The sequence below is a fragment of the Motacilla alba genome, chromosome 2, assembly GCF_015832195.1.
Source record: "Motacilla alba alba isolate MOTALB_02 chromosome 2, Motacilla_alba_V1.0_pri, whole genome shotgun sequence".
NCBI classification, from domain to species: Eukaryota; Metazoa; Chordata; class Aves; order Passeriformes; family Motacillidae; genus Motacilla; species Motacilla alba.
The window spans coordinates 140,020,657-140,033,628 of record NC_052017.1 but is presented as its reverse complement, the minus strand read 5'-3'; the positions used below and the strand labels follow the sequence as shown (position 1 = coordinate 140,033,628).

General features: G+C 45.9%; 1 protein-coding gene across 2 annotated transcripts; it reads left to right on the top strand.

Annotated features, from left to right (window-relative positions):
• The first annotated feature begins 5,675 nt into the window (after positions 1 to 5,675).
• KLHL38 (kelch like family member 38) lies at positions 5,676 to 12,492 on the top strand. Of its 2 annotated transcripts, none has more exons than XM_038129411.1 (4): positions 5,676 to 5,950; positions 6,500 to 7,609; positions 9,257 to 9,362; positions 10,862 to 12,492. In XM_038129411.1, exons 2-4 carry the CDS (start codon positions 6,629 to 6,631, stop codon positions 11,146 to 11,148), a joined length of 1,374 nt encoding a protein of 457 aa, XP_037985339.1. In that variant the 5' UTR covers positions 5,676 to 5,950; positions 6,500 to 6,628; the 3' UTR covers positions 11,149 to 12,492. The 2 variants fall into 2 exon arrangements, with proteins under 2 accessions (XP_037985339.1, XP_037985338.1); XM_038129410.1 differs by having other exon boundaries at positions 5,678 to 5,950; positions 6,500 to 7,978.
• The last annotated feature ends 480 nt before the right edge of the window (positions 12,493 to 12,972 follow it).

Sequence of the window (12,972 nt, the reverse complement as noted above, 5' to 3'; positions counted from 1 at the left end):
ATCCCTGCTCTTTCCGAAATTCAATGAATGTCATGTCATGCCATTACAGTCCTGCCAAGAGAAAATGGATAGTAATTTCTTCTCAGCTCATTATCACAGCTCTTTAAACAACCTGAGGGCTGTGAATTAATGATTTAAGTCAGGCCCTGATTAAAGTCCTGCTGTCAACAGGGAAGGCCAGAATGATTTCCCTATCTGTGAGTTGCCCTCTCAGCAGTCACCTCCTAAATTATCCCGTGAAGGAGAGAATGACTTGCAGTCCCCACCAGCACCACATCCTGGGATATGGTGCAGGAGCATCACAGGGGAAGAGGAGGTCTTTCATGAGGTAGATGTCAGGCAGGAAATGCTGTTCCCAAAGAGGAAGACATGGGCCTCTGGACAGCTGCATGGTCTTCATATTTCCTGCTCTGATCTCATGGCTCACCCTTCTTTGAGCGGGAGCTTGAATTAGAGATAACTGGAGTTCCCTTCCTCCCTGAATCACCCTAAGATCTTATAATCATATGAGAGAAGATGTACATGAAAAAAAAAAATAACAGAACTTGATGATTAAGAAGAAGAGAGTGAAGAATTTAGGTCAAGGAGATGGGTTCATGAGTGCTTCTCTTCACCTGGCCCCTTCTGCCTCTGAAGTGCACCACCACTCTGCATGATGAAAGGTCTTTCAGGCCCTCTGAGGTGTGATGACTGATGCCATCATATTCCCATTGGAAACAGTATTTCTGAAGCACTGGACCTGTTTCTCCCCTCCTGGATCAATGTCACAGCAGTAGCACCTGGCCATCTAGTTATAAGGTGAGGCAGTACAAATGAGAGATGGAGAAGATGTGTGGCTTTTAAGAACAATGATTGGTGTCTCACACAGGTGTAATAGGTTGTAGTGGCATTTTAAAGGCCTGACCCTTCTTTGGGAACATTTCTATCTACCTAAAAATATCAGGGGCAGATCCTGAATACCTGAATGCCTTTATCACAGGCATTTTAATGTTCACACCCAGCAAGAGCAGAGCAATGTAAGATCTGAGTATCTTCTTGTTGCTGTTGCCATGGGTCTGTAACCAGAGACTATAGAAAAGATAGATGAAGATACTTTGGTGTCCAATGATAGGGTGATATTTTATCCTCCAGCACACTGTATGCTCACACCAAGATAAGGGACCCATTCTCAAATGATGTAGTTTGAAGAAAAAGCCAGTGGGTGTCTGAAATACACATGAAGTAGCTGGTTTAGGCAAAGTCATTGTTTTAAAACATTCTAACAAAAGTGCCCAAAGCTGTATGAGTGGTTTCTGTGAAACCTCTAGAAGCTCAGCACTCTTTACACCAGCTACGTCCTTATTTAATGTGAAGCACATAACTTTGGCAGCCAAATTTATTTTTGCCTGAAGACTGTTTTAATTAACACTAGTAGGTCATTCTGACTAAAGAAGAGTGCAATCGCTTTCATCTTAATCTTTCACTCTTTAATTAGAGATTGGCCTGAAACCAAGCCAGGAGCCCACACATCTTCACACCCATGTATACTGGGCCAAAGTCATTATTGAATTACATGCTGTATCTCTCTATCTGTACACAATGCACACAGAGACTCTTGGGAAGTTGCTCTGTGACTCCAATGCTGTAAAACTTGCCCCCGTGCCTTTATAAGTTTAGGTCAGGGGTTCAAGACCAGTATCTATAGATGTAGCCTGTTGCCCTTGCCTACAGAATAGAACCAAGCCCAGATTCTTAAAATAAGTCTTAGTTCAGCATTAAGTATCATATCAATGTGAATGGCAGCTGTGGCAATAGGACTCAGGGAAAATGTGTTTGCCGAGCAGCTAAATAGAAAATTAATAACATAATAGTTACAGAAGAATGAGAGAGAAAGACCATAAGGATATCTGGACTTAAAAGAATAGGAAGAAGATCAGATAGCTGGCAAGTAGCAGCGGCAGAAGAAAGTTAGCAGATTTTCCTGTGGGCAAGAGACAGCATTCACAAATTGCAGCAAAAGAAATTCCTATCAGACATATAGAAGCAGGTTGTTCAGAGAGGTTGTGAAATTTGCATCCTTCAAGATTTCAAAAGTTCATCTGAACAAGTCCCTGAGCAAGCTAATGTTCTCCCAGCCTAGGCTGAGCTGTCACCCCCAACCAGCCACCGCTGCTGCTTGAGGCATCTTCCCATCCTCTCCATCGCATCTGATTAATTATGATCCCTGTAACTGTCTCTTTAGACAATGAAAAATGTTAATCCTGGGTTTTCTTCCCTTTCCCAGTTTTATTAAGACCATAATGAGGAATATTTTTTCTTGTCCTCTGTCAGCTTAGACTGAAAATTTGGGTAAAGGGATGATCTGTCTCTTGATTACTGTGGGGGCTGGTGGTCATTGAGACTGTGCACATAACACTGAATAAGCTCAGTGAAGTCTCTGTCTTGAGCAGTCCTTTTTCTTTATCCATATTTGTTCATTTTCACCTGAATTGTAATAGGATCAGTATATGAGTTTTAGAAATTGTCTGACATCACCAGTCTCTGTGCACCTGTCTGCTGGCTGGTCAGATTACAGCTTTTTTTCCGCTCTGTTGCCTAGTGCATGACATTTCATCATCCCATTGCATTAAAACATAAGAGGAGCTGCTCTGGGTCAGATCAAAGGTTCAATCACCACAATTCCAAAACTGAATGATGTCAAACAATTAAGGAGAAAGAGCAGAAGGAGCAGGATGAGTATACAGCATTACAACAACATGTTTGGTTTTTGGTAGATGCTTCTATTTTCTAGAAATTTGCCACAGATGGAGTTTGTACAGCAGCAATTATATAGGGTCACAGTTTTTAATAGCCCCCAGTAGCTCCAGCCCATCAAGGGCCATGGGGCTCCTGCATCATCACATCTCAAGGTGCTGCTGGGTCACATACCCTGTGAATATGGCCACTTTGCCATTTGTGTTCAGACAAGACCACTATCTGTGCAAGATCTCACTCTCATGGTAATGCACTAATTTTGTCTTCCCAAAAGAAAGACTACTCAGGTCTGGTTCAGTCAATAGCATACCTCCCTAGAAAACTTGCCTCAAGAGCTCATTTAGAAACTGATTTTATATGACAATTTAGACTGTCCCACAGCAGAAACAGCTCTACCTTCTCAGCAGGGCTCATGCCCCACCTCCCCTCCCCACCACTATAGAGTGAGGGGCATACAGGACATATTGTCTTTGGCATGAAAAGTGATTTCTAGTCTATTTATAAAGAAAATCCTAACTAAGCAGTGCTGATGTGCCCACTTGGTTGTAGATGTGTCTGAAGCCATAATCTCTGGGGAAAAAAATGAAGAAATGAAGAGAGTTGTAAGGCAGGCAGCAGGAGCTTTATTGCTCAGAAGCCCTGGCTCTAAATTGGCAGGGACCTGTGTGGGGATTCAGCAAGGAGCATCACCACCCTCCCTAAAGCAATAAGCTATTTAAACAGCACACTCTGTACTCTGGGCTAGCAGGAATTTGCGTAACTGTGCAAAGCCGTCGAGCCTGGGATCTTCTAAATAAATGTCACATTTATCAGTGTCTGAAGCACAAGAACATCCCACCTAGCCTGCCCCAACCCCATAAGCCAGTGTTATTAATGAAGTCAGATAGCATTATTATTTTCTTAAAGGGTTAAGAGAGTAATCCACAGACACTGCCAGGAAGAGGCAGAACTAAACAGGCACCAAGGAGTTAGAGCCAGAAGAGAGATATAAAGCTACATCAATCATCAGAATGGACTGCAACAAGAGCATATGCATACAGAGCAAGAAAGAAAGCGAGAGGGCGTTTTGTTTGGGTAGCTAATGTTCCCTGGACAAGGAGACAGAAAAATTCTCCTTTGGGTTTTTAATGCCACTCTAAATATTTATAGCAAGATCATGTCCAGCTGGTGAGTTAGCGGCGGCAGGGAGTAGGGAGGGAGGGTACATTTTCCCCAGCACCCCAACATCATTCTTGGGTCATTTCTTTACTTGAGAAGAGGGAAAAGGCTGTAGATTGCCATGTTTACCCTCAAAGTGACTCATCTGCAAGAGTCAAGTCCAGTGGCTCCTGCTCTTGCCCTCCCTCACCTCGCCTCATACACACGTGTGCACACACACACAGACTGCACGGGCAGCCTCCAAAAATCTACACCAGCCTGACTCCACCCTGTCTTTAACATGGGGCTGGGCTTTCAGGGGTTGGATTGCCTTCAGGCATTCGACCACGTCAGGAAGGCCATGTACAGCATGCCCATGATGCAAAGCTGCCATTTTTAGTGGAACAGATCCCAGAGATCTGCTGCACCATGGACACAGGGGCAGGAACATATGGAGGACTGCAAACCCCAGCATGGCTCGGGAGTTGACATGAGGGCACTGTGGCTCCCAACGATTTTTGCTCGTCTGCCTCGCTGTGACTAAATGCAGGCATGACTCACCCGTAAGCTTGAAAATATGAGAAGGAGTTTTGCTTTAACCTTGTATTTCCCTGTTGTAGGGATGCTTAGAAACTACATGATGGATTCAACCCCACCCTAAAACAAAGGAAGAAATCTCAGCAGAGATGAGGAGCCCAATCCAGTTATCCAGGCAAGGGCAGCCAATTCTATTTCTCTTGAAGCATGCAGGAACTTGGTATAGAGCTGGGAAACATCACACTTGACCTGCTGAAGACCCTGACAGGGCACCAGCTGGAGTTCTGGAGGATCCTCCCCTGAAACAAGGCATTTGAATGATCCCAGCCCTGAGGATGGATTTAGGCTCATCATTGTAGATGCCTACCACGGGAGTGTTAAATATGGGCACCTACATGTGATTGAGGCACCTGAGCACCTGTGGACACCCAGCAGTGCCTGGAGGACTGTTCACCTGCCCAAATACAGGTTGCACATACTGGGGACCTGAATTACTTGGCAGACTCAGTTGTGTTGACTAGACCTCACTGCCTGCAAAAGGAGCTTAGCTTGTCCATGTGCATCCATTGCAGTGAGGGTCCCCATCACACTGTGTGCCCTGGGGAGCTCTGTGCCACCCTGGGAACCGCCACTCTGGAATCTTGGTTTCCAGCTTGCTACTCACTGCAGCAACTTGCTCCAGTCCTCCCACCTGTAACACTGAGCTTCCTCAAGCCATCTGATTGAGAAGTTCTTTGCTAGGGGTTTCAGAGAGCTGAGGTCCTTAGGCAAAAGGCCACAGCCTGGTGTTTTCTATATGAAATATCAAGCAGCATCATAAAGATAAACTGCTCCAAGAGGGAACTACTTCACTTTCTGCTTAGTGAAGGTAGTTGGGCTTTCCCTGCCCCCCTTGGAGCAGCACTGGATGCAGGGGTCCTAGTGCATCAGCATCTCCCACCACACTGCAACAGGCTGATGCTCCCTAGATCTCTCCATAGGGTGGAGACACGGTCCATCCCTGCGGAGTCCTTCGAAGCCCTTCCCTCTCCGCCTTTCTCCATGAAGCGACGGTGACACCGTAGTTCGAAGCATTGCAGACTGTTTACAGGCTTCTAGAGTTCCCAGGCACTTTAGGACAGCGTCCTGCCACTGTTTCCAAACGGACAGCCAGGACTTTTATAAATGAACTTTCCTCTCCGTGTCTATTTATTATATGTAAACATTTGCCAGAAAAACACCACTCGGGCATGCTCAGAACCAGCCAGGTCATTGCAAAAGGCAGCGGCGGCGTCACATGTGATAAGAGCGCGGAGCCCTGCGCGCCTATTCTTAGCGCTGGAATGTACACAATGCCCCGCGCCCGCCGCTCCTGCGCAGCGCCCGGCAGCGCCGACACCGACTGCGCCATAAACACGGCCAGAAATCACCCTCTATGAATCACCTACCTACTGAAAGAAACCTCCCGTGGGTTTATAGGTTTTTGTCCAGGCTCTAGCTGTGGAAAAACTCAGCAGAGAATAAACGACAGAGAGTAAGTGCCTGCAGTGAAGGACAACAGAAGGTAAACGTTTCTACCCTTCGGGTCCACTGCAGGTTGAGCAGTTAAGCCATGACCGTAGATACTCATCATATTGTTCTGCCTGGCACTTAATTTAGTCATTGTGTGTCTGATTAACATAAAAAAAACCACAGCTAAGCAGAGTTAATAAATAACTTTTAATGCAGATTCCCAGCCTCTAGGGTTCCGTTCGTCCTGCTGCAGAGTTCAGCTCTGCCAGATTTGCATTCTTTGAGAGTGACTAACTCTAGAGGAAAGAGGCACAAGCTACTAAACTGCTAATACTTTAAAATAGTGAATAAATGTCTAAGTGCGTTTATTCAACATGATGGAAATGGACAAACCAATTGCTTCAGCCCTCCAGCTTTAATCCAAAGTCAGTGAGATAACTTCAGTGCTTTTGCTTCTTGCCAACAACACAGGCAGTGCTGACCTCAGACTTTCAACCTATCTGATAACTTTATGAAAGTTTTAAAGGGTCTTAGTGACCTTTTGGCTTCTTTATTATTTTCCCACTGTGCTTAAACCATGTTCCATTTTTATGTGTAATAGTGAACGGATATTTACAGCAACATCAAAGTCCTGATTTGTTCCCTTGGAGCTGGATTTTTCAATAAAAGCTGCTAAGAATTTGGGGTTTTTTTCTGCCAAGTCCAGAATTCATCTCTCTTGTATTTTGCTATGGAAGAGGGATCCACTGAAGAGTTTCTCTTCAAAGACCAGGACTTCTCCTCTGAACTGCTGAGGCAGCTGAATGCTCTGCGGCAGAGCAGGATGCTGACCGATGTTACCCTCTGCTCCGGGGGCTTTGAAATCCCCTGTCACCGAAATGTGCTGGCTTCCAGCAGCCCATACTTCAAGGCAATGTTCTGTAACAACTTCAGGGAGAGTCACCAGCCTAAAGTCATTCTAAAGGGCATCGATGCTGATATTTTGGATCAGATTATCCTTTATGTTTATACTGGGGAGGTTCTCATATCCACTGAGAATGTCTTGGGCCTCTTGGAGACTGCATCCATGCTGCAGTACACTAAGCTGTTTGAGGCCTGCTCTACCTACCTCCAAGACAAGCTGACCCCTGACAACTGTCTGAGCATGATCAGACTGGCAAAAGTCTTGAACTGCCAAAGCCTGAATCAGAAAGCCAAGGCTATGGCTTTGAAATGTTTTCCTGTGGTGGCCTCTTCTGATGACCTGAAGGACCTCTGTCCCATGGAGCTCATAGATTACCTTGGGGATGATGAACTCTGTGGGGAGGAGGAGCAGGTCTTTGAGGCACTGATGGTCTGGATCCGGCATGACCTCCAGACACGACAAGGCTACATCCAAGAGTTGTTCAAGAAGGTCCGACTTCAGTACGTCCATCCAACATTCCTCTTCCATTTCATTGCTAATGACTCACTCGTTCAGGCCTCACCCACCTGCAGGAGCATCCTGGAGTCAGCCCGGAGACAAATGTTTTCCTTGTACAGCACCAACATGCCTGACATCAAACCCATGATGGATGTTCCTCGCAGGTACTCCAACCAAGAGTTCCTCATCATCGTCGGTGGCAGGAAGGACAGCCAGCAGACAACGAGGGATGTCCTGCTTTATGATGACAAGACAAACCAATGGCTGAGCCTGGCCAAACTTCCCATGCGCCTCTACAAAGCCTCTGCAGTGAGTTTACACAGCAATATTTTTGTGCTCGGAGGGATGCCTGTTAGCCATAAGAAAAGTCTGGTCAGTGGTAATATTTACATTTACTCCCTCAAACTCAATCAGTGGAGGTTGATTGAGCACATGCTAGTTCCACGTTACTCCCACAGAAGCCTGGCATATAAAAATTATATTCTATCATTCGGTGGAATTGGTGAAAACCAGGAAATCCTGAATTCTGTGGAAAGATATGATAGTGTCTACAACACCTGTGAGAGCATGGCAAACATGCCTGTTGCCGTCCTTCACCCTGCTGTTGCTGCCAAAGATCAGAGGGTTTACCTCTTTGGGGGAGAAGATATAATGCAAAACCCTGTTCGGCTTATCCAGGTAATGGTCAGTCCTGCTTGTCATAGGCAATTTCTTCTAAGGTATTCAGCAGCCCATCACCTTCATGAGGAAATCACTCAAAAAACTTCATTGCGTGTTGCAGCAAGAGGCAGGATGAGTTGATCCACGGCCTCAAGGAGCATTGCAGCTCATCCATTTTCCCCTTCTGAATGTTTTTCAGGCAGCAGCCCCAGAGGCACTGCTTTGGGTGTCAGTCAGCTGTGCCACTGGTGGGCCCTAGGGCCAGGGCTGCCGCAGGTGATGCCATGGCAGGCAGCAGCAGCTCCCCCTGCCTGGCTCCGTGCCTGTAGCCAATCTCACTAAAATCAGTGCTTTCCACTTGGCGCTGAGCTGGGTCTCAGCCGCGCACCTGCTCGCTCGCAGCAAACGCAAACACTCGCGATCATTAGAGCGATTAGATACTCACTCATCAAAGGGCCAGAACTTAAACTGACAGTCATTTTGGATAAACAGTTGTGTTTAAAATGTGGCTTCTGCCACATGTTGCTGGCTCTCTGCCTGCTTTCATTACACTCTATCAGGAGGAAAAAATACATTCGTTTTTTTCTTATCTGATTTGAAACTTTAGCAACATTGAAATGTTTCTTTCCCATAAGTGTTTTTCACTGTTCAAGGTGCTTTAACTAAGAAAGATCATTAAGCTAAGATGGCAACCAGGGCATGAGCAATGCTTTATAACAGTACTTCATTATCAGGGGGAAGGAAATGTATTTATCAGTTAGTGGGGAGATGCCCTGGTGATATTTGCTATATTAAGAAGCAGATAACATGATATAAAAGTTTGTGTCACCCAGATGCAGATGATTGAATGATCATCATCTGCCAACAGCTCTTTTTCTCACATAAATCGATGACTTAGATACCACTCTAAGTCCCTTTGCCAGCCTGAGTGCATACCAGTCTCTAGCATATATATAGCAGCTGGGCAAACACAGTGGCTGCCAGCAGAGCTAGCTGAAGCTGAGGTTTGTTTGCCCAGGAAATTGCTAAGGCTAATAAGGAATACACAGGATAACTGGAAAATGAAATGAATCAGCTTGCCCTTTGAGAGAACTAGTTACAGTGATTTAATGGCCATGCAAGAAGACTTCATATGGCAGATACACTGCTTTAGTGCATGTGCTAGCATCTCCTGAGCAGAAAATCTTGGGGATCCAAAACGCTTTCCAAGGGGACATATTAGGGAAAAAAAAGCGGGTACATTCTCAGATTTCCAGCAGTTTGAGCCAGAAGATATCTTTTTTTAATTTTTGTCAGGTTTACCATGTCTCCAGGAATACCTGGTTTCGTATGGAGACCAGAGTAGTGAAGAATGTCTGTGCACCAGCTGTTGTGATTGGAGACCAGATTATCATCGTAGGTGGTAAGGGCTCTGTTTCACCTTTCCTCTCCCTCCCTCTGCCCAGATCCTGTGGGTTTTCGCACCCTTCCTGTTTGGGGTGCTCCCTCAAAAAGCACCTGGCTCTTGGGAAGGAAAGGAGCAGTGTGCCCATCCTCCATACACTTCTCTTCTGGAGCCTCATGGCAATTGAAGAGGAAATAAGTTCTCCATGAGGCACTTTCTTACCCCAAGTAGCAGTACCTGGGTGGAGAAAACTGAGGAAAAGCCAATGCACGTTACTGCTCTTGGGAGGCAGCCAGGAGCATGGGGGTCCTGACCCTCCCCTCCTGACTCACAGCCTGGTCCTCCCTGTCTGCTCCACTTGGAAGAATGGAAAGCATGGTTACCACACGGCCATGGATGGCTTTTCAGGATGGGTGGGCTGTAGGCCTGTGAGGTACCTCCTGGGGGTAATTGTGAAGTATCCCAAAAGGAGTGCAAAACACTTGGAAAGAGGAAACTTCTCTATGTCTTTTTCAACCTGAGGACCAGCCTCTGCCTGTGGCGGTCAGGAGTATCATGTCATTGATAATTGGGCCCTCTACAGTCCCTAATGCCTCTTCCCTGACTACAGACTGCCAGGATGAAGCATGTCTTGAATTATTTAAGGAAAAATGAGACACATAGTATCTTTAGCAAAGCAGAGGATTGAACCCAAACTTGCACAGGACTTCAACACGGTGTCACCCCTCAGGGAGAGGCCACTGCTGTCCTTTGCAGTGAGAAGAGGGGAGGGCTGAGTCCAAAGGTCCAAGACTGTCAGGCTCCTATAAGGCAGATTGACCTGATCACCTCAAATCCCACTTGTGTTTTTCTACATGGGCAAGGTCCTGCTGGGTACCAAGCTTCCACACCTCCACTGCTCCAGTGCACTGGCCTCTTACCAGCGCTTGCCTCTCAGCTGATACGAGGTTATATCACTCCTCAGAGGAAGAGCGGTCCACAGGCTCTCTGGCATGGTGGCCAGCACAAATGTGGTGCTGAGAGCTTCTGGAGTGGAGTGAGCACTGGTGGCACCATGCTGTTGCGTACCCAGCTCCAGTCAGCAGACAGCTACAACTCCAACCCAACAAGGCCCACCCCATGTGCCACTGGTTTTTGTATTTCCAAGTGAAGCTCTAGGACTCTGTTTGGTAAAAAGAAATATTTTCAGATGTTTGAAGGCACGTGCAGCTAACTGCAAGCCCCAAGTGTGTTTGACAGATTGGTTACCTGATGGATGGGCCTTATGGTGCTCATCAAGCTTTGGCTGCCAAGGTGCTACGAGACAGGATGAGGACAGACAGAAAAGAAAGATAGACAGCCAGGCATTCCTCTGACACATCATCACTTCTTAGTTTAGATATCTTAATTATGCCAAATTATGTACTACTATAATATGTTTTATTGAAGACCAGCATGAAATATATCATTATTATTCCTTCTTTGGCCATAAGCACTTAATTCCCATCTGTCTCTTCCACCTCTGGCTTTGCATTCAGGGTACACCCGGAGAATAATTGCTTATGATACAAAAGGCAACAAGTTTGTTAAATGTGCAGACATGAAGGACAGACGAATGCATCATGGGGCCACTGTGATCAAGAACAAGCTGTATGTCACAGGAGGACGATGTCTCACCTCAGACAATGTCATCAAGGACCTGGATTCCTTGGACTGCTATGATCCAGAGACTGACACATGGACACCAAAGGGAAAACTGCCGCACAAACTCTTTGACCATGGGTGCCTGACACTCCAGTGTGTACCCTGTTCTAACCTTCTCTAAACGGCTCCTGGTACTTCCTTGATATTTTGTGCTTTTCTTCCCAGAAAGGACCCACCTCACTCTGCAGAGAGCACATGGGGAATCTTCATGGGGTCACATAAAGTGCTGACCTTGAAGGCACCAGCAGCATTAGTCCTTCCAGACCCTGTGCCAGAAAGGCCATGAGCTTTGCTCACACTGTATTCACCTGGCTGATATTGCATGTGGTGCTGCTGAGTCCAGTGTGGAGGCGTTACCCAGCATCTCAAGAGGAAACAGGGAAAAGATACTGGCTAAGAACCCAATGTTGGATTTGTCCTTGTACAGACTTTAAAAGTGAAGGGGGGGTGCTGATATCTCCAGGGAAAGTAAAATCTTTACTGTCATGCAAACTCAGCTGCCTGCCACAGCCCTGTGCTGCTCATTGCTGACCGAGCTTTCCCTTTCCAGTGGTGGCAGTGTTTAGAATAGGAAGCCCCAAGCTCCAGTCTTGTAGCCAGCCCAGGAGCAGCTGCCTGAGTTCGGTGTGGTAGTCAGCTCATAAGAAATAAAATGTTAATGTTCCTATCAGCTAATTAGAAATTGGCAAAAGACTGATGCTTGATCTGAACTCTCACATTGCAACAAGAAGCAGATTTGACTTTATGAGCTAACACTCTTCCACAGTGCAGGGAAGAATTTTGTTCCATCTGCCTGGCCTCTGAAGAATCAGGAGAAGACGGGATGGAAATTAAGATCGTCTGCACCTTCTTTTGCAAAGGATCTTATTTTGCAGGGATCGTCCTTCTCCTTTGGCATGAGGAATAGCAGTGGAGTTAGTTACGATGACTTTGGCTGATGGAGTTCCTGAAATGTAGAATAGCAGAGAGGACACATTGAGGAAAGGGGATGTAAAAGAGAAAAGGTATTTGGGAGGAACAATTTCTTTTTCCCTTTCTCCTCTCTCCAAACCACTGGAAAAAAGCCCATGAGACAAAGCCAGTGACAGGAAACCAGCTTTCCAAGAAGAGCAAGTCTAAATCTGCCACTTGGCAAAACAGCTCTGCTCCACCAATATTTTCATGGGGTTCTGCCACTGAGTGCATACTTTTAAAGGGAGGGGATTAATCATCAGACAGTGAACAGGCTGTGAACTGCTGTTAGGTCACTGGACTTGGTAAGATTGCTGAAATAGCAAGGAGCTTTACAGATGACCACTATCCAGAGAAAGGCTGGCAGAAACAACACACCTTTTTCTTCATATTTGAAAAAAATTGGAACTTTTCAAAGTGTACAGGATAGCACAAGGAAACCAAGCTCAACCTTTCAACCTTCCACTTCACGAAAGGCTTCACAGCCATGTGGTCACTACCAAATTGCAGAAAACTAGCTAAACTAGCTCCAGACACTAAGATCCCCTCCCATAAATGGAGCAGAAGAGTGACAAAAATAGTTAACAAAGTAGAGGGCTGGAAGGAAGTATTTAGTATCAACTGCTGGTTTAACAATGGAAAATAAAAGGGCTATTATTGTTTGCATGAGCTTTGTGTTCAGTAGTCCCCATTGTTCCCTCCCTTTGTTGATAAAGGGAATTGTTTTTGCACCCGTGGGTATTGCCAGGGTTTCCTTCTAAGGACCTGAGTAAACCTTTGAAAAATGAGTGGGAACTCAAACTCCTCTCCCAGCTCAGAAGCCTTTGGCTAGATTTCTCTTCTGTCTTTCAGTCTATATCATCATCTCCTCCCTGTGCAGAGCAGAACGAAATCATGGCATTTGCCAAATTGAGCTGGAGCAGTGATTCATCCTGTTTCCTCACAGACCAGCTCCAGCTCTCTGGAGAAAGAAGCCTTGTCATGGCCAATTATG

Coding starts and splice junctions, on each gene's coding strand:
- KLHL38 (XM_038129410.1), top strand. CDS start 6,629: ATGGAAGAGGGATCCACTGAAGAGTTTCTCTTCAAAGACCAGGACTTC. Junction 7,979..9,256: donor ACCCTGTTCGGCTTATCCAG/GTAATGGTCAGT, acceptor AATTTTTGTCAG/GTTTACCATGTCTCCAGGAA. Junction 9,363..10,861: donor CCAGATTATCATCGTAGGTG/GTAAGGGCTCTG, acceptor CTTTGCATTCAG/GGTACACCCGGAGAATAATT.